Source organism: Thermobia domestica, chromosome 12 (assembly GCF_964235325.1).
Source record: "Thermobia domestica chromosome 12, izTheDome1.hap1.1, whole genome shotgun sequence".
Classification (NCBI taxonomy): Eukaryota; Metazoa; Arthropoda; class Insecta; order Zygentoma; family Lepismatidae; genus Thermobia; species Thermobia domestica.
This window is the reverse complement of record NC_137465.1, coordinates 107,286,180-107,308,939: the sequence shown is the minus strand read 5'-3', so window position 1 is coordinate 107,308,939 and position 22,760 is coordinate 107,286,180. Positions and strand designations below refer to the sequence as shown.

At 34.3% G+C, this 22,760-nt stretch overlaps 1 protein-coding gene across 29 annotated transcripts in view; it reads right to left on the bottom strand.

The window, feature by feature from the left end:
- The window catches only part of Tm1 (tropomyosin 1), a 133,832-nt gene that overhangs the window by 69,465 nt on the left and 41,607 nt on the right, over nucleotides 1-22,760 (bottom strand). For 2 of the 29 annotated variants that reach the window (XM_081733958.1, XM_081733966.1), the window contains exon 1: nucleotides 18,122-18,841. The exons of 10 other annotated variants lie outside the window; for them this stretch is intronic. In XM_081733958.1, coding sequence (XP_081590084.1) covers nucleotides 18,122-18,676 — 555 coding nt within the window. In that variant the 5' untranslated portion in view covers nucleotides 18,677-18,841. Of the gene's footprint in view, nucleotides 1-18,121; nucleotides 18,932-22,760 lie in introns of those variants that run through there. 17 more of the 29 variants (XM_081733953.1, XM_081733956.1, XR_014127790.1 and 14 more) reach the window with 16 other exon arrangements.

Below are 22,760 nucleotides of genomic sequence, written 5' to 3'. Positions count from 1 at the left end.
TTGGGAGTAAATGAAGAAAACTCAAGCTTTGATTTCGTGCATATAAATTGTATACCACTTAAAAACTAATAGTTTTATGTGGCCTAGAAAAAAAATATACTTTTTTTTACGCAAAATAAGGAGTAACTTATTTCTAAATTTCAAAGATATTTGAATGTATTTTCAAGCCTTCTAGTTATTGTTTATAGCACAGTATATTGTCCTGTGAACTTAATCCAAAATATATATATAAACCAAGAGAACAGGCTCTGATATTCAAACGAACATAGGAGAAGGTAATAAAGCTAACGCTAAATAACTATAAACTATTACAATAGAACATGTGTTGGAACTCTGGATTGACAGACAGATCCTATTTACAGCATCAGCAATATTGGCATACGCAACGGCCACTGGAAGCCTAAGTTGAACAAAATCGCTTAACTCTCACTTTCGGTGTGAGCGGTCCCAGGTTCAGTTCCCGGTGGGGTCACTCGGTCGAAAAAGTGTAAAAAGGTCTTCAGGCCAGCCATCCTGAATGAGGTTTCCCTGAGTTTTCTTCATTCACACCAGGCAAATGCCGGTGTGGTACCTAACTTACAGGCCCTAGGCCGCTTCCTTCCCTTTCCCGGATAGTGTGCTCACCGAGGGACGTCATTCCTCATAGGTGACGGGTTAAATGGCCTTAGATGACGAAAGCCCAGATATCTAAATCCTAAAAATAGCTTAATAAGCACAATGCACTATGAAACAAAAGTGTACACTACAAAAGACAAAAAAGCACAGCATTTAAATAAATTCTAAGCAAAAAATATTCACTTAAGGCATTCCATCCATTTACCTCCACTTCATGCGCCCAATTACCCCGTGGGGGTAATTGGGAGGTACAAATTTTAACATGCATCACAGTGAGGATTCAAGATTGCTGCTCTTCACGCACCATCCTTATGATGTTTCTAAGCAACAGTAAAAAATCTGTCTCAAAACATAAACAGATGGGTGACTTATTGTGGCTCAAACCAAAACACACACAAACCTGAAACTCGCTTTCAAATACATCATTTCTCAACCAAATCAGTTTTCGGTTTTTTGTCATGATTACACCCTCTCAAAATTCATCTAAGCATTTTTTTCTGATCAACATCTACCAACCCAAAATTTTGGTGTAATTAAACTCCATAAAAATATACCGAAATGCAAAATATAAATTTTTAAAAAGTTCTTCGCCCAATTACCCCCTGCGCCCAACTACCCCTTCTACGCTAGATGTTTAGCCACTGAGTTACCAATACGATTCATCGTTTTTGTCTTGATGTTAATGATTTTTGGAAATAAAATAATTCAGGTTTATGTTTCAAACATTAAAGAGTGCCATTACCAGACTTATTAGTTGTACAGTCTACTGTGGAAAAAGTATTGTAACATTATCTCAGGATAACGCAACCTGAACTGAGCCATAGACAAGTTCCCTTAAGTTATGTTTCGTTTCTACATTGTTCTAACTAATCAATAGGCAATTACTGCTACAGAAATTCAATATTCTTCGTGAATTTTGAAGATTTTTTTCCGTTGAAACTGAACAAACATTACAAATGAATTGACTTTATTATGATGAACATATAGCCCTATTATTTAGGTTAAGCTAAAGAACAATCTGGGAAGTCCAATAATGTTTTAATTATATCCATATATTTCAAAAACCTAAGAATGTGGCTTTAAAATGTGTATATTTTTATAGTTCTCTTTGAATCATTATTTCCTATTCATTCATTAATTGTGACCATATGTAAAGAAGAATTCAACAACCGTTCATTCAAGCAAAATACCTTCCAGTCTGTCGTCCGTTTATAAAGATGCTATTAATTATCAACCTATAGACTGGAAAATTTGATAATTTGCTCTAAAGGCTGACTTAAAGCAGAGTTTCCTGTAACTACTTTTAATCCAGCAGCTAAGAATTTGTAATAAAAGAGGGTTTTGTCCAACCGAACATGGTGTGTAACGGGCCTTCAACAGAGCAAAGTATGATTGCCTATTCATGCATAGATCTGTGCACCACACTCCGTCTTTTTCCTGTAAATTCCTTACATAGTTAAGATGGCTCATTACCTTTCGGTATAGGAATGTTTGAAACATCTATTAACACAAAATCTTGACGGAAAACCGTTTACGTATATCGAATAGTCCTCGCTTTAGTTCTATAGCATATAACCAACATCTTTTTAGTCACAGTTACAATATGAGTCAAAGCAATAAGTGTGAAAAATCTCAATGCACAAAGTAAGAAATGTGCTAAAATTTTGTACGTTTTCTCAACATGTATAGTTATAGCGTCATTACGTAAGAAAATAGCTGTTGTGAGCCGAAGCTCGAGTAGCGTTAAAAAAAAAAAAAAAAAAAAAAAACTGCAATTAAAGAAGTAGAGGAAAAAGTTGGTGGCTGTTCTGAAGAAAATGGTTTTCTACTTTTAATTAATGTTATTACATTCGAATAATCTTACATATAATTTGAAATCGAATAGTATATTCTTCGAATTTCTTATATAAATCGAATGTCGAGCAAAATGTAGTAAGTATTTAAAATATATATATATATATATATATATATATATATATATATATATATATATATATATATATATATATATATATATGGGTTAGGAGTGTAGCTACTGGGCGAATAGGGACCCGGCCGTATACGATTTCCTGCTCCCGCCAATAGCAAACGAAGAATGTGTATAATAGGATATGAAAGAAAAGTGTTTTTAATAATGTGTTAAACTAAATCAACACATTAAAATAAATCAATTGAAATTAATCATTTACTTTGTTACTCTCATTTGCCTAACTGGATGCACAGTTGCGAATTTATAAATTGCTATTGCATAATGTTTCAGTTTGTTTTTATATTTTCATATAAACGCAGTCAAGGAAATCGACCTCCATAAACAATTTTTGTTTCCTTATGACTAGTTTATTGGTATATTTTCTACAACCTATAACTCTAACTTCACTCACTGTCAAGATTCGTGTATCATTTAGGTAGAATGCTAAAAATATCTTAATAATAATAATAATAATAATAATAATAATAATAATAATAATAATAATAATAATAATAATAATAATAATAATAATAATATGTACGTACGTATATGTGAAATATGTGTGTGTGAATGCTTTCATATTTGACAGAGGATTCTTGGTTTGCTTTTAGTATGTAAACAGCCTGATCCCCTAAAAAAACAGTCATGCCCCCTCTAGAACAACTTGCTAGGTGCTCCGCTGTCCTATATATACAGGGTATACAAAAGCATAGCTAAGTTCTGCGCTGAAAATGGTGAGCATATCCAAGTTTCGCAAACAAAAATGCAAATTTTTCCTCTTCACCAATGATTTCCAACAAATTCCTGATTCTCTACCTATAGTCCAAACTGGAAGCCCAAGACTGCATTTGACAACATTATTTCTCAGATATATATATATCTTATGGCGAGCAGTGGCAGGGTTTTTTCAGAAATCCAGCAAATACATACTTATTTGTTTGGTAACCAAAGCACACTGCTCCCTGGTGGATCCTGGAGTACTTAGATCATGTTATGTAAGATTATTAATAAAGATGTCCAACTGGAAAACAGTATCGTACGCAACAGGACCTCCGAGGTTTAAACTCCCTCTTAAGCAAGTTAAAATTGGAAAATAAAATATAAAAATAAGGAATATAAAAGTGTTCTGAAAGGGTTCTTGGATCCCAAAGTAGTCCTGTTATTGGTACTCGATCCAAATAAAGTCAACTGTATTGCAGAAGACATATGAAAGCAGACATGCCGTTCGCAATACTACTGACAGATTTAGCACATACAGAACTCATGAATAACATCTTTGGTAGTTGAGATTAGGAACTGAGTTTACATGAAGTCTCGTTCATCAATCATTCAAAGTATAAACTTAGAAACGTGGTCTGCGTCCTACAGACTCCGCGGTGTGGTTGCTCAATGTAACAGTGAGAAAGTGGGCTACTTTGATTTTTGGTGTATGTGACTGCCTGAACTGCAAAGGTAGCAAGATACTAAGCCTAATAAATGTATGCTTAGCATAATATTGTACATTCTCCTCTATTTTTCTTCTTGCTGATGCCTACCATTGAACATTTGTATTAAAACTTACGTCTACACTAACCGCAAGATTAAGACTCATCCTTTAAAAAAAAAAGGAATGCTTTCCCTTGATACTAAACTCATTAAATTTAAGGAAAAACATTATTAGTAGCTTTTAAAAATAAAACACTTACCTGCTGCAGTTTTCTTGGCGCACTGGGAACAGGAGTTGACGCTCTTACGAAGCCACTCTAGTTTCCTGCCCAGAAGCAGCCATGCGATGCTATAACCTTTTCTATAAGCACAGCGACCGTCATAATAAGTCATGCAGGAAAATTATTAGGATCTTTAAAGTAGTTCTTATTTAAAATTCAACTACCACTATTCAATGTCATTTCATCTAGACATACATGTTTCAGATATAAAGTACTTGCTTTAAAAAGCCATATTCTTTGAATTACACATATAAAAATATCGTTTAGATATAAAGGATCATTTCCTTTTTTTTTTTTTTTTAAATGAAATGTTGTTTCGTTAAAACAGTAAGGATACGAGTATTACAGCACGGATCAGTCCATACGTGCGTTATGATTAAGTCCGGATATATAGATAGTTACACAACGTCTGTAGTTTACCAATCCATGTCAGTATGACGTACTTAATAAGGGTCGAGAATTCTTCCACATGTGAAGCGAATAAACTGTTTCAGCATTACGGTTCAATGTACCGGGTGTTCGAGAAAGATTGCACATTCTTGGAAATGAAATAAAACGAAATTTCTAGCTTTACGTCCCATTATACCCTTTAGGCTAGAGACGGATGATTAAAAAAAATAAATGACATCTTTAAGTTTTACGTCCCACTGTTATGCCGGCTAGGCTACAGGAGACGGTGTTGATGGTAAATAAATTAAATGGTGAAATGAAGAAACTGGGAGGAAAGGGGAGAACCTCGAGAAGACCCACGCACACGGTGTTTATCCACCACTAAGCTCACTTGGCGCGAGCTGAGATCGAACCAAGCACCCCATGCATCAGACGTGAATGCTCTACCACTGAGCCACCGCGGCCCAAGAGACGGATGATTAATTAAAGTGAATGATTATTGAATAATTGGTGGAATGATAAAGTAGGAGGAAACGGGAAAACCCACAGATGAGATGTTCACTTGGTGCGACTTGGGGTCGAATCAAGTAGACTATTTCCAAGCCTTTTTTCTTATCATCCAGAAACCTGCTGTGCTGTTTGTGACGTCTTATTATCAGGCACTATCATTTCTGCACAATATGATAGCCCTTTAAAGGAAGAATTGGTTCATTTGATGGGATTTTGTGTGTATTAAATTATATACTTCGTAAAATTGTCATGTTGTTTGTTCATAGTAAATAATTTAAAAGCAATATAAATAGTGGAAAGCATATATACGCGTTCATACGATAGGCAAATACATCCGTATTGTTTTTGCAATGTACAGCGGGGGACACTTCTAAAAAATGGTACAGCCATATGGAGATTTACGGCTAAGGTGTACCATTTAGAAGTGTCCGCCGCTGTACAAAGGCGCTTATTAAATCCGCACACAATTTTAAACAGTTTTAGTACATTTAAAAGATAAGAAAAGAATGATCTAGCTGCATGAATTTTCTATAGTAATTCGGAGAGCTCCGCATGCTTCTAGAACTGGCTACAAGAATTTCTAATGAAATTATTTTTCGGTCCACTATACTACAGTCCACTCGTCCAGTTTTGAACATCTTAAAAATATGCTAAACCTTCATCCAAAATAATGATAAAACCAACAAAATGTCCTACATGGATAAACTGTTAACCTAGTGCAAGTTTTTTTTTTTTTTTTTTTTTTTTTTTTTTAATGACAAGTGGTTTTGTATCCATTCATGTATGTACGTACAATATGACGTCAATCGCTTGAGTTTTGTTTAAAGTCAATATAAATATGGTTTCTCACACAAAAGTTCCTTGTGAAAGTTGTTTTATATGTAGGAAATTCAAGCTTTTAGTAAAAGAATAACAATTGACAAAAATGTTACGTAACTATTCTTTTCAGAGCAAAACAAAGGGAAATTACAAACAAAACAATATTTTGAAATTTACTTGTTGTACTAAAGTAACGTATAATATGAATGATGATACTGTAATAGTGTACTATCAGAAAATGTTTTCTACTTTTGCCCATTATCCATTAACTGTTTACTAAGTTTATGCTACATTAAATAAGCATTTAAGTTACTTCCTAACTTTCCCATTACTGGTAGCAGATCGACTCCTTGTTTTAATTAATATTTCCTACGGTTTTTCTTTCTTTTTTTCTTTTTTTTTTCACGAAAAGCAACAATAGGATCCTCTCCAAGTATAAATACACATGACACACACGCTTGACCTTCACTGACACACGTCGATAGTCCTATCTTAACATGTCATGAATGCCAAGGTCTTCCTATTTCTCTGGAAAATTTCAATACCATCAGACTTTCACCACGATAACTAATCGCCTTATATCCAAGTGAAATTGAACGCATACAATTTACATAAATTTGTAAACATAATTGTAATTTATTTATTTATCACAATTATGCTGGCTATCTCTACTTCCGTAATGTCATTTTTAAAAAAAAAATCATGAGAGGTGGAAATGATTTTTTGGAAGGAAACTGACCACAATCTATATATTTTTTAAATGTACGTCTCACGTATCTTCCATGCTGAAAACTAGACATTAAACTCAAAAACGAAAATACTCGTAACATGATGCAATGGTCATGTTATAAATATGTTTCCAAGTTGTAATAATTGTACAAAAAATATACGTTATTTTTATTAGATCAAAAGATCCAATATATTTTGATCAAAAATTTTCTTTTAGGCCTTATACCTGGAGAACTACATATAGTGTAGCTGAACCCAAACTATCAGTTAACTCAGTATGATGGGCTTATTCCGTAGAAAATACGAAAACTCGATTTATGGGCCGTTCAAAAATTTTTATCTCCCTGATCCAAAAACTAATTATTGGCCAAGATAGCAATCTTTTGGTCATTTATGGTTTTCCTAAAATTCTTGTTTAACATTTTATTGATTGATTGATTGTAGTTTATCGTCTCTTCTGGGTACTAAGATCACATGAGATCAGACCTATTATGTAAAATAGGCTTCGAACAATTACTCGGATTTGTATTTAAGGCAAATTCCTGCATCAGTACGGGACTACGCATATAGCCACTTGTCAGGGATGGACTCTTTTTTTTTTTTTTTTTTTTTTTTAAGTATGTTCATATGAAATAATAATGTTTTAAGAAATCATTACAACGTATTCCTTTATATGTTATCTGCATGTAAGCAAGAATCTACTGCATGCTGATTATTATTATTATTATTATTATTATTATTATTATTATTATTATTATTATTATTATTATTATTATTATTATTATTATTATTATTATTACGAACTCTATCAGCTCAACACGTGTCACACAACTGAAGGTTTGACGCACTTTCTTCTAAATAAGAAAATCAATGAGCTTCAATTCATGAATTCTCTTTGTCTTAAGAAAATCAGTCGCACTATTATAGTGTGAAAAATATTGTTATTTAATAATCCCTTTAAAACTCCCATCAAAAAAACATTTTTGTATGTAGCGATGTAGCAACACAGAATTACTCTATCCGCTTATATTCAAAAGGAGGTAATGATGTAGACAATGTAGTGTCTCTACTAAAATTTCATTTAACTTTTTTCTCTATTACGCAATCTACTGAAAAATCTATTAGTAACTTTATTCCAGTCTTCGATGCGATTTATAAATTATGGATTATTTTTAAGTACATATGATGAATCTTCTCTAGGGAACTATATATTGATGCTAGGAAGCAGTTGTTCCCAGAGTGAAAAAAAAAATAGTCATATGGTCGAAGAAACACATCTGCTTAATACAGATGACAATCTTCGCAGAAGCTGACGAGATTCCTGTCTGTTCTGCTTCTAAAGAGACACTAGAGAACAGATTTCTTTTTCCTATATTCCCAGTAATATGAATCACTCACACTATATGGTAAGTTGAGAAGGCTACATAGAGTATAAAATAAGTACTGAGAAATAATGTAACAAAATCTTACGCCATGTTGATTCCAGTGAAAAGGAAGCCGGAATAATGAATGACAAACAAAAAAATGTTTTATTCAAATGTTTTTGCAATTATTCACTGAACTGTTGCTTTGGTAATAGATTTTGTGTTATAAAAGTTATCATTGTCTCTCTTAAGTTTGATTTTTTTTTTTTTTTTTAATCTAAAGACAGAAAAGGAAATCATTCATGGTATTTTTAAGTTCCAACAGCCAATATTAGGCCATTTTACATTGAATAGGGCTGCGAAGAAATTTTTGGCCAGTAAGGAGTCTTAGAATCAAGAGTAAAATGGTCGAATGGTGTCAAGAATAACCAAATTGTTTTAGGTATTAGGTTGATAACCACGAAATAAGAATGCCGTGGATTCAAAATTAATCTTGAGTATGGGTGTTGCCTTGTTATATCTGTGTTTGTTTCTGTCGTGTCTAGGATCAAATTTATTTTATTTTAAAGTTCCAACAGGACAACACTGAGATGATATAACCTGGTGGACTCCTATTATTTTCTTTTAGAAATGGAATTACATAAACAATCTCAGCTAGTTATAAAAGTTTTGTCTTAATTTATTTACTCGGTTTACTCCATACTGCCGTTCACTACTCCTCCTGCAATACAGAATTTCGTCTACAACCTCCAACCACCAACAAACCTTCGCTGCAGTCGCGGCCTGACAGTTGCCAACCCATAGATGATGTGTTTACATTAAATTGACAAGTATCTATATTACTTGCTATGAAACAGTCATTTAGGCAACGTGTGGTACTTATACGTTGTAATTCTGAATATTGCATTTCAAAACAAATACGTATCACTCTCAACTCTGCACAACTTTGGTTCAAGTATTTTAAGTTAATGCTTTCAAAGCATTACTTTTATTCCCCTTAATCACAACTATATTTTATGCTTTATGAAATATGTTATCAGTTTATCTCTTAATCCTTTTTAAGCTGACAACCGTGGTTATCAGATCGGTAACGTTTTGGTTCATTGTTGTAACAAGGCCAACGACTTTGGAAAAGTTTTTCCTGCACTTTAAAAAAAAAAAACTATTACTTCTATCTTGTACACTAAAAAACGATATTTATTATTCGACTACTTCCTAGGCTTAAATTTTGCAATTAATTTCATTGCAACACAATTAGTAGAGTAGCCATCCAACTTGAAAAAGTTTTTTCAACAAAATGCGTAGTCTATCCACCACAGAAACCATATGGAAGAGCATGGAATCGAATCTTCATCATCGAGCTAGAGCCCTACCCAAGTATCTTCGTATATTTTAGCTTTTTTATCTATTTCTGTTCAAGTACAATATTTCACTGTTTATGCAAATGAGTTTTTTCGTCCTTTTGATCCTAGCTGGCGACTAAATATGTAACGACTTCTTATCTGCAACACTTACTCAACATGTACACATTCTCCCTGACAAGTTGAAGTGCCGAAAACAAAGTACGAATTCCTGAAGTTATTTCAATCGCGATTAAAAAAAAAAGAAGAAGAAGAAGAAGAAGAAAAGAAAAATTGTTGTGCAAACGAACATGATTCTGCACAGCCTATTCCCCAAGACGGTTATTATACAAAATTATTACAGAATATAATTCTATACTTCACTCTTTTAACATGACATACTATTCTAAACTTCCTTCAAAAATAGGCCTATATGTCGTGTTTATTAATTAATTTCCTGATAGCACTTGCTTCAGGCTAAATCTTGTCACGTAATGTTTATTCGAGTCGTCACGATATATTTGCGGCAAGGCTACTGCATGTAAATGTGCATCACATATAGTCTCTCTACAGCTATAGTAAACTTATAGTAGCAGTCTATAAAGGTATAGTAATTATACCCAAAGTTATCGTTAGTCATACACGTGACATTGACTAGTGGCGCCAATGGTGTTCATTTCTGAAACAATTGGCAGTTAGAAGACAATCATTCTTCAGTTAGCATGCAACATGTTCGATCGAACTTGCCAGGGGAGGTAAATATTCTTACCTAAAGCAAGTCGAAAGCATGATTCAATTTAAATCTTACTCCTATTTTAGGAACTACGAATCAACCGAATATCGAATTTTATTTATGCTTAGACGCTTTACAGTTATTTGCCGATTAAATTGATTTATATAGTTCGAAGGGGCACGGTGGTTCAAAGCTAGCACGAATGAAGAGTTCTTGGTTCGATCCCAGGAATGCGAGTTTATGGTAAAACTTCATATTCATGGGCCTTCTCGCTCTTCTTCCGTTCTCTCCCACATTGTCATTCCATGAATTCTTTCGTAATCATTCACTTTCATTAATCATCCGTCTCCTTTTGTTTACAGGGAATAACAATTTATTGTATTGTATTTATTTCTTTTGTATGCACTTACAAGTATGAGGAATGTCCTCAAAGTTTGGAGCCCTTAAAAGTAGCAGTATGACAACCCCCCCCCCAGAAGTCGGTCCTGGATCTGCCCCTGGCGTCATATGTACAAAAAATTTACATGAGTAAAATAAAGTAAAATTACCTTGTCAAGATATTTACGTACTCCTCAATCGTATAACAAGAATTTTCTAATAGAAATTATTTTAACTTTTGTCTAAACCTTTTCATATTTTCTTCACACTTTATATCAATAGGCAACATGTTGTACAACTAAACACCACCATAACTTACACTTTTTTGATACATTGCTGAGCGGTGATTGCATAAATGAAAATCATTCTTATTTCGCAACTAAACCTAAAACTAGAAATATTTCATGTAATTGTAATTGTGTTCGATACATTTCAATAATACTGTAGCCCGTATATTTCTGGACAGACAAAAAAAAAAAAAAAAAAAAAAAAAACCTATAGAAATGAAAAGGATTTTTATCAAGATATCACTCCAGCGTTCTTCAGGGTGTCCATAGTTAATTAATACTGAATTAAAAAATCCAAATATATATGAGAGAAACAACCCACGGTGTCTTATAGGTAAAATTAATTGCAATGAATTACAGTTTGACTCGAGATCTAGTAGAGTATGTAATGTAGTATAGATATATTTTAAAAGTAATTTTGCTTCTTCTCACTTTCCGAATTCATGAATTATTTTATCACCTTAAACTTACCACCTCTTTCGGATTGAAAAGTATAACTGTAAAAGTATGAAATTAAGATTTCATTTCAAAGTAAGAAACTGAAACTGAAACTGAAATATTTTTACGTATCACGGTTATCCCGTTTAGGAAGCACAGGGATAAATTAATGAAAGTGAATTATTGAAAAATAATTTTTTGTGCTCTCTCATTGGGATTCGAACATGGGACCACGTGCACCAAAGGTACAGTGCTAGCTTTGTTTCTTAACTAGACCAGCGGAAAAGACTTCAAATTAAAAGAAAGACCTTAATTGTTCTATAATACAGTATAAGCATATGTAGGGGGAACGCCCACTAGCAAGAGGGTGTGCATCACTGAAATTTTAGGTGTCCAAAGAAAATTAATTTAAAGTTAATGAAACATTTAAATTATGTACGAAAAAATATAAAATATACAATAACTTTTGTAAACTTTAATCAAGGACGTACCTAGGATTATACGAGGAGAGGGGGTGGTTGGAAACCTTTGAATAAGTTGAAGAACATGCAGTATTTGCACATATGCGCCCGAGTACATTTTGAGTACATATTGATCCTTAAGACTGCACATTCAGATAAGCGGATTTGCTGTCATTCTCACTTCGGGGCCATCATTTTATGATAACAGAAACGTTTATGGAGAGAGGATGTAATATTGAATGCCAAGATAACTATGTAAATATGACTTTGGGTATAGACGAGAATTCGAAGAAATGCTGGTTATTTCTCTTTTTCCGTCTTCCCTCCCCCCAATCATATATTCTCCAAGTATATGTTATACTGAAAAAAGCTAACAATAAACTGTTACAGAAATGGATAATCATACAAGATGGTTATACTAAATTTACTAGTAGTGCTTTATTGATGGAGAAATTAACTATTTATTATATCAGTATAACCCTCCCTTCTATATATCATAGGGTCATAAAAGTGTCTGTATGTTGAACAAATATTAATTGATAAAAGCAAATAAAAGAACTTTTTTTTTTTTTTAACAGGTCCAATAGATTAACAGTTTCCAAACTGGAGAGCTCCTCTGAAAGGTGTGAAAGACCATAAGGAGACAAGCTACTGAGTTAAAACAATCTGAAATTATTTTTAAATTGACGATAGATTTGTTTAATATCACGATTACCTTAACTTTGTGCAAAACGTAAACTGAGCATCGAGATTTTGTTTTTACATTTCAAACGTGTTTAGGAATATTGACCACTGTTTAAACTTAACTTCTTAAGAGTGCATAGTACAATTATACAGATTATAGGTATTTATTGAAAAGGCTCAAATAAAACTATCTATTTTTTTCTTTTTCACGGCAAAAATGTGCAATTTCGAAATTAATTTCAACGTAAAAATTTAATGGACGCTTGAGCTCTGGAGCACCTACGTAGTTGGCGCCTTTGAATCTATCCTTCCAATTCAGCTCCTTAATTTCCAATTTCCTAATACTCTTTGGGACCTAACGGGAAAATAATTGCAATCATCCTATCCCTACTCTATTGGCTTGGCTTGTAATTATGTGGAGAAAATGGGCTAAAACAATTTGTTTGCATTCCGGTAGAAAGCTCAGCCAAGATAGACTAACACTCAAGTCTCGCGCTAAGCTCCTTCTAGTTTCTTAAGTAATCACAACCAGCGTAAATAGGAAATGAAATAAAATCTTTTGTTTAATTAACGTACACCGGTTATCCCCTTTCCGCTAAAGGATAAAAATGAATGGTTACGGGAGAATTTATGTAATGAAGAAATTGGAGAACTCTCAGATAACCTGTGGATACGATGTTATTCAGCACAAACCCATATGGCCTGGGATCGAATCCGGGACCATCACACTGAATGCTCTATCACTGAACCACCGTGTCACCTCCTCTTACTGGGAATAGATAAATGTATAGAATTAGGACACAGCATTGCATTTTATGAAAATACATAATTTATTCTGCGTAACTATGCTTGAAACCAGAAGTAAGTCAGAGGAATGGACTGAACTTTACAGCTCATTACGCTTAGAAATCAATTAAACATGCAAATGTTTCTATTTTTCCTTTTTGAAAGGGCGAGGGGCGAACGAGAGTCTGTTAACGAGAAACCAAGCAAATAGGTTACTGTGTTACTTGTTTATTCTGTGTTGACAACTTGCTTGGACGGGAATATATATACGTCATGATGACATGTGGATGCATAAGTTGAAAAAGTTATTTATGCAGTCGTAGTCGAGAAAGCACGGCATAAATGAAGCTGAAAAGAAAGTTTACGTGCCATATTTGGTTATGGTTTCGGAAGCTACAGCATATGTCTGTGTGGATTTGATTTAAACAACGGTCTGAGTCAGTCTTGTTACATCGGCCCCATTCGGTTAGCTAGATTCTTTCGCAAGAAAGAATTATTTATTGACTGCAGGAGAGACAAGTGTTGTTTTGATTGCTGTAAAGTCACTTTCGTCACTTGTATTAAGAATAATTATAGATCGTGAATATTATACCAACATATATACCGTTGATCCTTATTGTATGGATACAGGCGAATGCTTGTAATGTAATATTGCGATCTGAATTTACTAGTTAAATAAGGATGATAGTCAGATTTTTAAATAAAGGTGACACTCCTCCCATAATCCATTAGTCAATTAGATTTCCCATAATCCATTAGGATCTGACCTCGAATATCCTAACAGGTATACTTAAGAAGTATATATGGTAATCATTTGTGTATATTCGACTTTTTTCTCAACCTCCTGTCCCAGAATTTCAACGATAACTTAGCGTCATGGCGCCTTCCGCTGTGGGCAGTCCTGTCTTAAATACTGTATCTTGGGTATTTCTGGGGATACAGTGGCTCAATGACAGAGCTCTCACTTCTGGAGCGAGAGATCCCTGATCCGATCCCGAGCCATCTGAGTTTCTGGAAGAAAACATTCTGTTCGTATGTTTTCTCGAGTCTTTCCGTTTCCTTCCACATTCTCGTTTCATTACAATTCTTTCATAATCGGCCGTCTCCTTTAGCTTATAGGACGTTGAGACATAAAACAAAAAAAATCAATTCTGTGTGTGTGTGTGTGTTCGATTTATTCTTGCACCCCTCCTCCCTGCACGTCCTAAAATTTCAACGGTGCATGTTGTATCACTACATCTTCTATTTTGGCCATCAATATCTTGAATATGTATATTAGCAATTTCTTCCAGTTTAATTGTGTTCTCTATTAGAAACTAGCATTTTACGTTCGACATTGAAGTCTTTCCAAGGTATTACCAATATATTCAAATGCTTCATATAAATTTTCAATATTAAAATTATAATAAAAAGAATGCTTAAAATACTCGTATATTAAAATGACTTCTTGCAAATATCGTTAGCTGGAACCGTCTACATGATAAAAGGTTTTGTTTTAGTTTGTAAAGATATTTTGCGGACACTGAGAAGATCGTTTGAGAAGCTGGACCCCAACCGTCTTTCCACATGGCTTCATCCTTCATTCTCTCAGAATGAATGAGAAACAGTCATAATAATGGAAGCGATATAGGAGTGCCACAAACTGTATAACTGCGAGAAGGATTGAGCCATGGTCCCAATTCCTATCATCAACATCTCCATCATGATTATAATTATTCTGCCATTATTGTCTGATTTCTTGCTGCATCTATATGCCCTACGATTATTATTTTCTTGCAAATAATTTTAATCTCCCTTCTTCCCTTAAGATGTGCAATTCCTTCTCATTTGAATTGTGAAAAGGAATATAAAAATATTAGTTTGCTGAGAGTTCTTCCTTCATTATTATTATTATTATTATTATTATTATTATTATTATTATTATTATTATTATTATTATTATTATTGTTATTATTATTATTATTATTATTATTATTATTATTATTATTATTATTATTATTATTATTATTATTATTATTATTATTATTATTATTATAAGAGAAGGCATTAAATGGTGTCCCAAAACTTTTTATTTTTAATATGACAAAACTTCAAAAGTCCTTATTGCTACTCTCAATCTTTTTCTACGCAAAAAAGCAAGTAACAAAAATTCCACTGAGAAGTGGGGTTATGGGCACAACTCAACCCACGAAATCGACATTTGTATCATAAAGAAGTTATTGTAAAGATAACTATTAAAAATTTAGTGTGAATATGATACATTCTCGATGAAAATAAATCCCTGTAGTGTAAAATTTGTAACAAATACCTCGCGTGCCTTGTCCTAGTCTGGTGCCACACAGAAATCGATATTAAATGACTTCAAGTGTGAAATGCAGATAACATTTTTTTGACGGAGAAATAGTTCGCCTAGGAATAAGCAACCCACATGAATCATATACTGTGCTGGTTGCAGATATCCCTTCATAAATATGCATAGGGATGAAGCCACAACGTTGTATAAGGCAACTGTCCCCCCTTCCTTCAACAAACTATTAGGGGACTATATATATTTATGTAGCTGATAAAATTAATTTTCCTTGTAATTTACTCTCTACTAGGAAGAGCTATAGTGGTACAGTTGGTTGGTTAAATGGGAGTTTAGCATTCTTTTAAACACCGAGATTGGAGCTATGGTTTAACATGAAATCCGAACCACATGAGCCCTCACCGGGAATCAAACCTGGATCTCCAACAAAAACGCATATGGTATCCACACAGCCACGTGGAAGCTCTATTGTTGCACAGACAGCATTTAGTTCAATGATATACGACCAGTACATCATCTTGTATAGTCAGTATTTCTTGTTTTAGACAGGACTTTAATACATTTTAAGTAGCTTCTTAATTATCTCATGATCAGTGGGGGTTCTTGAGGGAAGTTATCACTAAAAAATAAACTTACGCGCTACAAACTAAGGGAGAAAAGATTCATACAGCCTCAGATAGTTGTAAAAAGAATCACAGAAGCTTTCTTCCCTTAGGTTGAAGCGATTAAATCTAAGTTTTTATTGATGTGACCTTCCTCAAGAGAAGGGTTGCTAACTATGGAAAATAGAAAAACCAGCGCCCCCTCAATATTCCCAAAGATATAGGTCTAAGTGTGAAGTATCTCTGTTCGGACCCTCCCCCCATGGGAAGGAAAATACTATCGTGAACAAAAGTGCATTAGCACCTGTATTCTGCATATCCTTAGTACATTCACTAATAAGCTTAATAGATACAATGTGCTATAAATTAGGGATGGCCTAAATTTTCCGGAATCCAGATTCCGGAAATTTCACTTTCCGGAATTAGCCATCCCTACTATAAATAAGAAACAAATCGGCATTGATCATATTATTGTATTTATCAGCAACCTCTTTAAAATCATCGAAAAAAATATATTTTCCGAAAAAAAAAGATTTCAAATTTTCCATGATACAGTCCCTGTCATCTCTTTAAAATTATGTAAACAGAAGAACAAAATATATTAATCGTTAATAGATAGTGAAAGGTGACAGCTTTGAATTTACAGAATGAAAGTTACTTTTTAAGTCTATACTTCAAACTAGATATAAGTTTGAAAAAAAACGGTCATAAGCGGGCTGGTAAGAAGTTTGCACCGGTCACCGGCTTTAATCAAAATAACAGCAATATTTCCGGCCAGGCCGGTGAAAAACCGGCCAGTTGGCAACTCTACTCAAGAGCCGCCATTCCCACGATTGTAGGTGAATACTGAAAATGTATGACTACTGGGAATTCAACCCGAGATCATGTCCGTCAAAGGTGCGCTAACCATTTGGATTCACAGGGGTATATAGCCTTACAATAGAAAAGTATTTTCTGTGGGGGGAAGAGGGAAGATATTTTGTACATTGCCCATGACTCAAAAGTCCCCAGGGACCGCGGTGGCTCAGTAGTAGAGCGTTCACCTCTGGTGTATTGGGTTCCTGGTTCGATCCTAGCTAGCGTCAAGTGAACTTCGGTGGACAAACACCGTGTGCGTGGGTTTCCTCGGGTATCTCCCGTTTCCTTCCACTTTCTTCATTCCACCATTTCATTCATTCCTCATCATCAATGTCTCCTTTAGCCTAGCCGGCATAATTGTGGGACGTAAAACTCAAAGATTTCATTTCACTAAGTGTCCCTTCGAGGTCACGTAAGTAAGGTATGTGATTTCTATATGCCAAGTCTCAGATTTGACCCTTCGACAAAAAGCTCACATAGTGGTTCGAATTTAACGTTATGCAGTATTCCCCATCTCACACAACCTGGGCATTGAAAAGGTACGTCAACTCGAATTAATTATTGGAACAATCAAAAGTCCTGATCTACAAATACAATCTCTTTCATATTAAATTCTCGTGCTGAAACTTATCAAAGATCAAATACATAAAACTTTAAAAAAAAAAAAAAGTCCCTATTTAGTGCCTCCCTTTTCCGGTCCCTTCGAAAAAGTTTTTTTTTCTTTTCTTCTCAATATAAATAACTTTCTTATTACGTCTCCAAAGAGTTTATCCTCCCATCACATGTTCAAGCATGCGTTCATAACCGATTCTTCTCAAAACCCACTGTTGCTTAGCCACTACCGCCTTTCTGTAGTCGCAGCGCAGATGCATATACAGAGAGAGAACTTACAACTTAAGCCACACCCCGGACATGACGTTTGTAACTTTCGTATCCGCCCACGAGGTCATGTGATGTCTCAGTACAAATATTCGTCACTCCCTGTTTAGGTGAACTATGGAGCAAAACTTTTTTGTAAACAGTTAACTAAGAACAGCTGATAGCACAAAAGAGTTGGAAAACTATAAAAAGAAAAGGAAAAGGAAAGATAAAAAATATAAACAAAAAGTGGTAATAATACAAAGTACTGTTATTATATACTAACCCGTTTTAGTTGAGTGTTCATAATATTGTGCAGTTCGTTTTTTATAATATTGAATTTCATCATAGTATCTGAACTGAATATTGAGGAACCAAATGCAAAACCCGGATAGTCCGCACATCTTCTACGACGTCTAGTTTCTCGCTCGGCTATCACTTCGGTCCTTTCACTAGTACACCTAAGTTTCGCAAGTTCGGCAATTTCGGGGTCGTTTTCTTCGTCACTATTATTGTAACCTGAGGTCATAGCCTCATCGTCTGTCGTAGACACGGCGCCTTCGCAATCGGCACTCGAAGTCGGCGGCGACACACTCGCGGAGGATGATGATGCGCTTGGACAAGTTCTAGGAAGATTCTTCGCAGACGGCACTTTTCGTCGATGTTTCTTTTCAGTGTTTTTCCCACTGTCCGGCACTTGAGCGTCCTGTCCACCAACACTTCCTGTTGATTTACACTCGTCACTTTGATTCGATGACACCAATCCATTATTGTTCTCTTTCGAATCAGCTAAATTAATTTCCGTCTTCGACACTACACGCTTCGATGTACCGTCGGCCATCACTTCTCTGCCATGTTGTGACGGTCTAGAGACCTCGAGCGCCTCCAAGCGGCAGTGCGTGCAAGCTCTGTCGAGTGGCCCGTGAAAACCTCGTGCTTTGCTTTGCTTACGGAGCAAACATTGTAAAGAGTTCACGGTACGGGAACTCGTCCAAGTTAGACATACCTTGATATTTCTTTCTATCAAAATATTTTTCTCTTTTCTTTAGTTCTGATTTCTTTTTACTTGCTTAAAAAGAAGAAGTCCTAGTATAACATTACAGAAGGGAAATCCATTTTTAGGTACTTTTTATTATTTTTTATCCTACTATAAGCACGCAAATTAAACTGAAACGATCTTTGACTCCCTTTATCGCTAACATGTCTGTTTCATCTGGTTGCTTCTAATGCCCTGCAGTGTTGCTACATCAACTAAGAACACAGTTTCTCAATCTTCAGAGTTGCGAAAGACAGCAGCAGTTGCCAGAGAATAAAAATATAACATCACGTTCCGTTTTCTTTAGTATAGACAATTGATACTGCACGCACGATCGTTTATATGTAAAAGATATTAGAAGTAAAATATATAACGAAATAACTTATAGTATTGTAATTCTGAAGTTACTTTGACTTCGTGAAAGAAGTAACGATTGAATTACAATAAAGGAAAGAGTAATTGATAGAAAGTTCAACAAAAATAACTAGCCTAGTATTAGGAAAATGTTCTTTCTATTAAAATAAACTAAAATACAATTATAACTGTAACTTGGACTATTATGAACTGACAATGTCATATTTTCGTTTATTGCCTGAAATCTGTATCTACTACCTCACAAATAGTGTACCGTGTGCACACATACAACGAACAACTAAGAACTATGTTTATGATATAATATTTAAACAAATTGACCAATGTAATTCTAATGGTGCTAGTTCATTTACTGGGATAACTTTGGCATGTGGATTTTTTCAATGTTGGCTGTGTAATCAATGCATTAACATATTATATACAGTAAATGTAATGATAGGGAAAATTTTAGTTATATCTACGTCAGAAGGACAATGCATTTGCAATTTGCATTTGTGGAATATTGCCTAGTGTACTCAAATAGCTATCTACTCCATTGCCAACTTAACTTTCGCGTTGAAATGATAACTATTGGTGGCGACTCTTTAAGGAAGTCACTTTAGTAAAAATTTAAATTATATGCAAGGTAAGGGGAGGAATCATCATATTGATTCAGAAAGCTTCTATTATATCTTTGATTATATAAGAACCAGTAAGCTATTTCTTCCCTTTGCTTGTAACGATTTCAACTTTAACTGATGTGATTTCTCTCAAGAGCCGCCACTAACATCTAACAACATTATTATCTCTCCCTCTTTTTCTCAGATAATAATGCACGCTTTTCCCACATTAAAATAAAGAACTATAATTAAACTATAAAATTAAGGAATTGCTTTATTTTAAAATAACAAATAATAAGTATTTCCTTTTGTTGAAAATTATCTACTCTGTGAGTTGCATATGAAATAGGAATAACTAGCTACTGAGTAGGCTGGGCGAGACTATCGATCAATCAGTAATGAGAAAAGAAGATGTCACTGCCAGACCTCTACCAAGTCGAACAACGCCCTGCCCTGTTTTTAACTTTTTTTCTTAGGAAGGAGAAAACACTGAACCGGTCTATCATTTTTTAGCTTTTACTTAGGCATTTATATTGATGATTGGCAACACTGTTGTATTAAACTTGGGAGACTGAGAACACACCGAATGGAACTTGGTCTGCAGCCCGAACATTCTGAAACGGTGCACGCCACCAGCTGTGGTCCATATTTGGTAGGAGGAGGCTGCGTGATCGGCTGCTATATTTAAACTATGTCAGCCAGAGCCAAATTTAGGTGGCTCCAGTTACAGCTGCAATCTGAATACTTGGTTTCTTTTTCTTTTTTAGTTCACAAGATTCATTGCGCCAAATATAATTCTTCGAGCGTTTTATTTTCCTTCTTTTTCCTGTTACAACACCATCCTGTTCGAGGAAAGCAAAAGTCATAAATTCAAATTGCTCTATTCATAATCACATATTCGCTTATTTAGTGCCGTCCATTTCCTCTGTTGTAAATGTACATTGATGTAAAAAAATATATCAATTACTAAAAGCACGTTCATACATTTCCCATACAAAATTCATCTTTTTTTTTTTTTAACTGAAATGACATTGTAAAGACTAAAATACATAAGGGCAAGAAACATATTCTAAAATTATCTGAGATGAAACGGTGAAGAACGTGTATCCGGTCTAACTAGAAATCAAAGGGGGTACATTTAAAATAATAATAATAATAATAATAATAATAATAATAATAATAATAATAATAATAATAATAATAATAATAATAATAATAATAATAATAATAATTTAACGTGCTCTGCTAATTCTAAGTTAGCACGGTAATTTACCCCAATTGTTAACATCTCCTCAATTTGGTAGGCTTTGTTACTGAATTACTGACTTATTTCTCTTGAAAAAGAATTTGCTAAGCTGTATTTCAACTCACGTTACGTATGGTAGCACAATTAACTGGTGTAATGACACATTCGATACCTTGGAAATCGTGCATTGTGTGTGTGTGTGTGTCCGTTACACACTGTATTTACTGTTGAGTTGATGTGTTGATTTTAACGTCCCTTTCAGCAGCGAGACTATATGAGACGGGACCTACTGGTTAACGTGGAATCCGAATCAAATGAGTTTCCGCCGGGAATCGAACCCGGGTCTGCCAACTATATTTGTTGTACTTACAATATATAATATAGGGGGCTTACTATATAGCAAGACAAAGATGACACAAATGGATTAACAAAGTAGAAAACTTTTTTTGCCTTAATTAAGTTAGCAGTGTTTGCTTATTTTCATATACTGCACTTGCAATTGATCCACTTGATTTGTTCTGAAAATACCTCAGTGTATCACCGTTAGCAAGCATGATCCTAGTCTTTAGTTGCAATAAGTGTTCTGAATACGTATAAATACGACCACCAGTATAAATACGATCCTAGAAAATACTGTGGTCGCATAGAAAATAATAATGAAATCTTTCAGTTTTATGGCCCACCCTTTCGCCGTGTAGGCTAAAGAAGAGGGTGACAACAAGAATGAATGAAATGGTGGAATAAAGAAAGTGGGAGAAAAAAGGGACAAAGCCCACTTGGCGTGAGCTGGAAACGAACCAGGGACTCCACGTACAGAGTTAACCGCTCTATCATTGAGCACGTCAATATAAATGCTGCAATGTTAATAACACATAATATATTATGCATTAACAAAACTACAACAAAATACATTTCTTTACATATCTTCTGAAATGAATATTTACATGAAATAATTTTCTTCTTCAGGTCAATTTGAATATACCTTGCTTTGTTAAAATGGTGTTTTATTATATATAATATTACTTGATTGAAGTTTCATTTATAAATATTAAAAACACAGAAACTAAATTTCACAAAGAGACATGTAAATAGACCTGAAGAAGAAATTAGTAAAGCCAAACTGTTAAAAAAAATCCCTCTTCTTTTCAAAGAAAATACAAAAATACTTACCCATTTAAATCGACGGAGTAAGAAGAAAAGATGACGGGGACTTTCAAGCTCGTAAGGAAAGGGAGAAGGAAGTGACTTTTTTGTATCACATGCTATTTTGCACCGCTAGACGTAAGTGAATGAAATTTGATGTATGAAAAGAATTGTTTCATTGACATAATACAAATATATTTATTTGCACGATTTTGAAATTGCTGTTGCAACGGGAGATGGAGATTTCCTCTGAACCGCTTGATGTAAAGTCACCAAATTCGATGTATGAGGGAAGAAAATACAACCAATCATTCATTTCCATGAACTGAATATATGTAACGCAGAGGGGGGGGGGCACAAAATATAGACGACCGCCTGACACGTGACTGAAATTTTTTTAACAAATAAAAGTTGCTGCAGTATCAAGACTTTCGAAAGTAATTATTATTTATTAGTATTTGTTCTATAATGTAGAAAGACTAGTATTTTAGAAAAAAATAGGTTCCTCAGTGTGACGAAAGCTGAACTG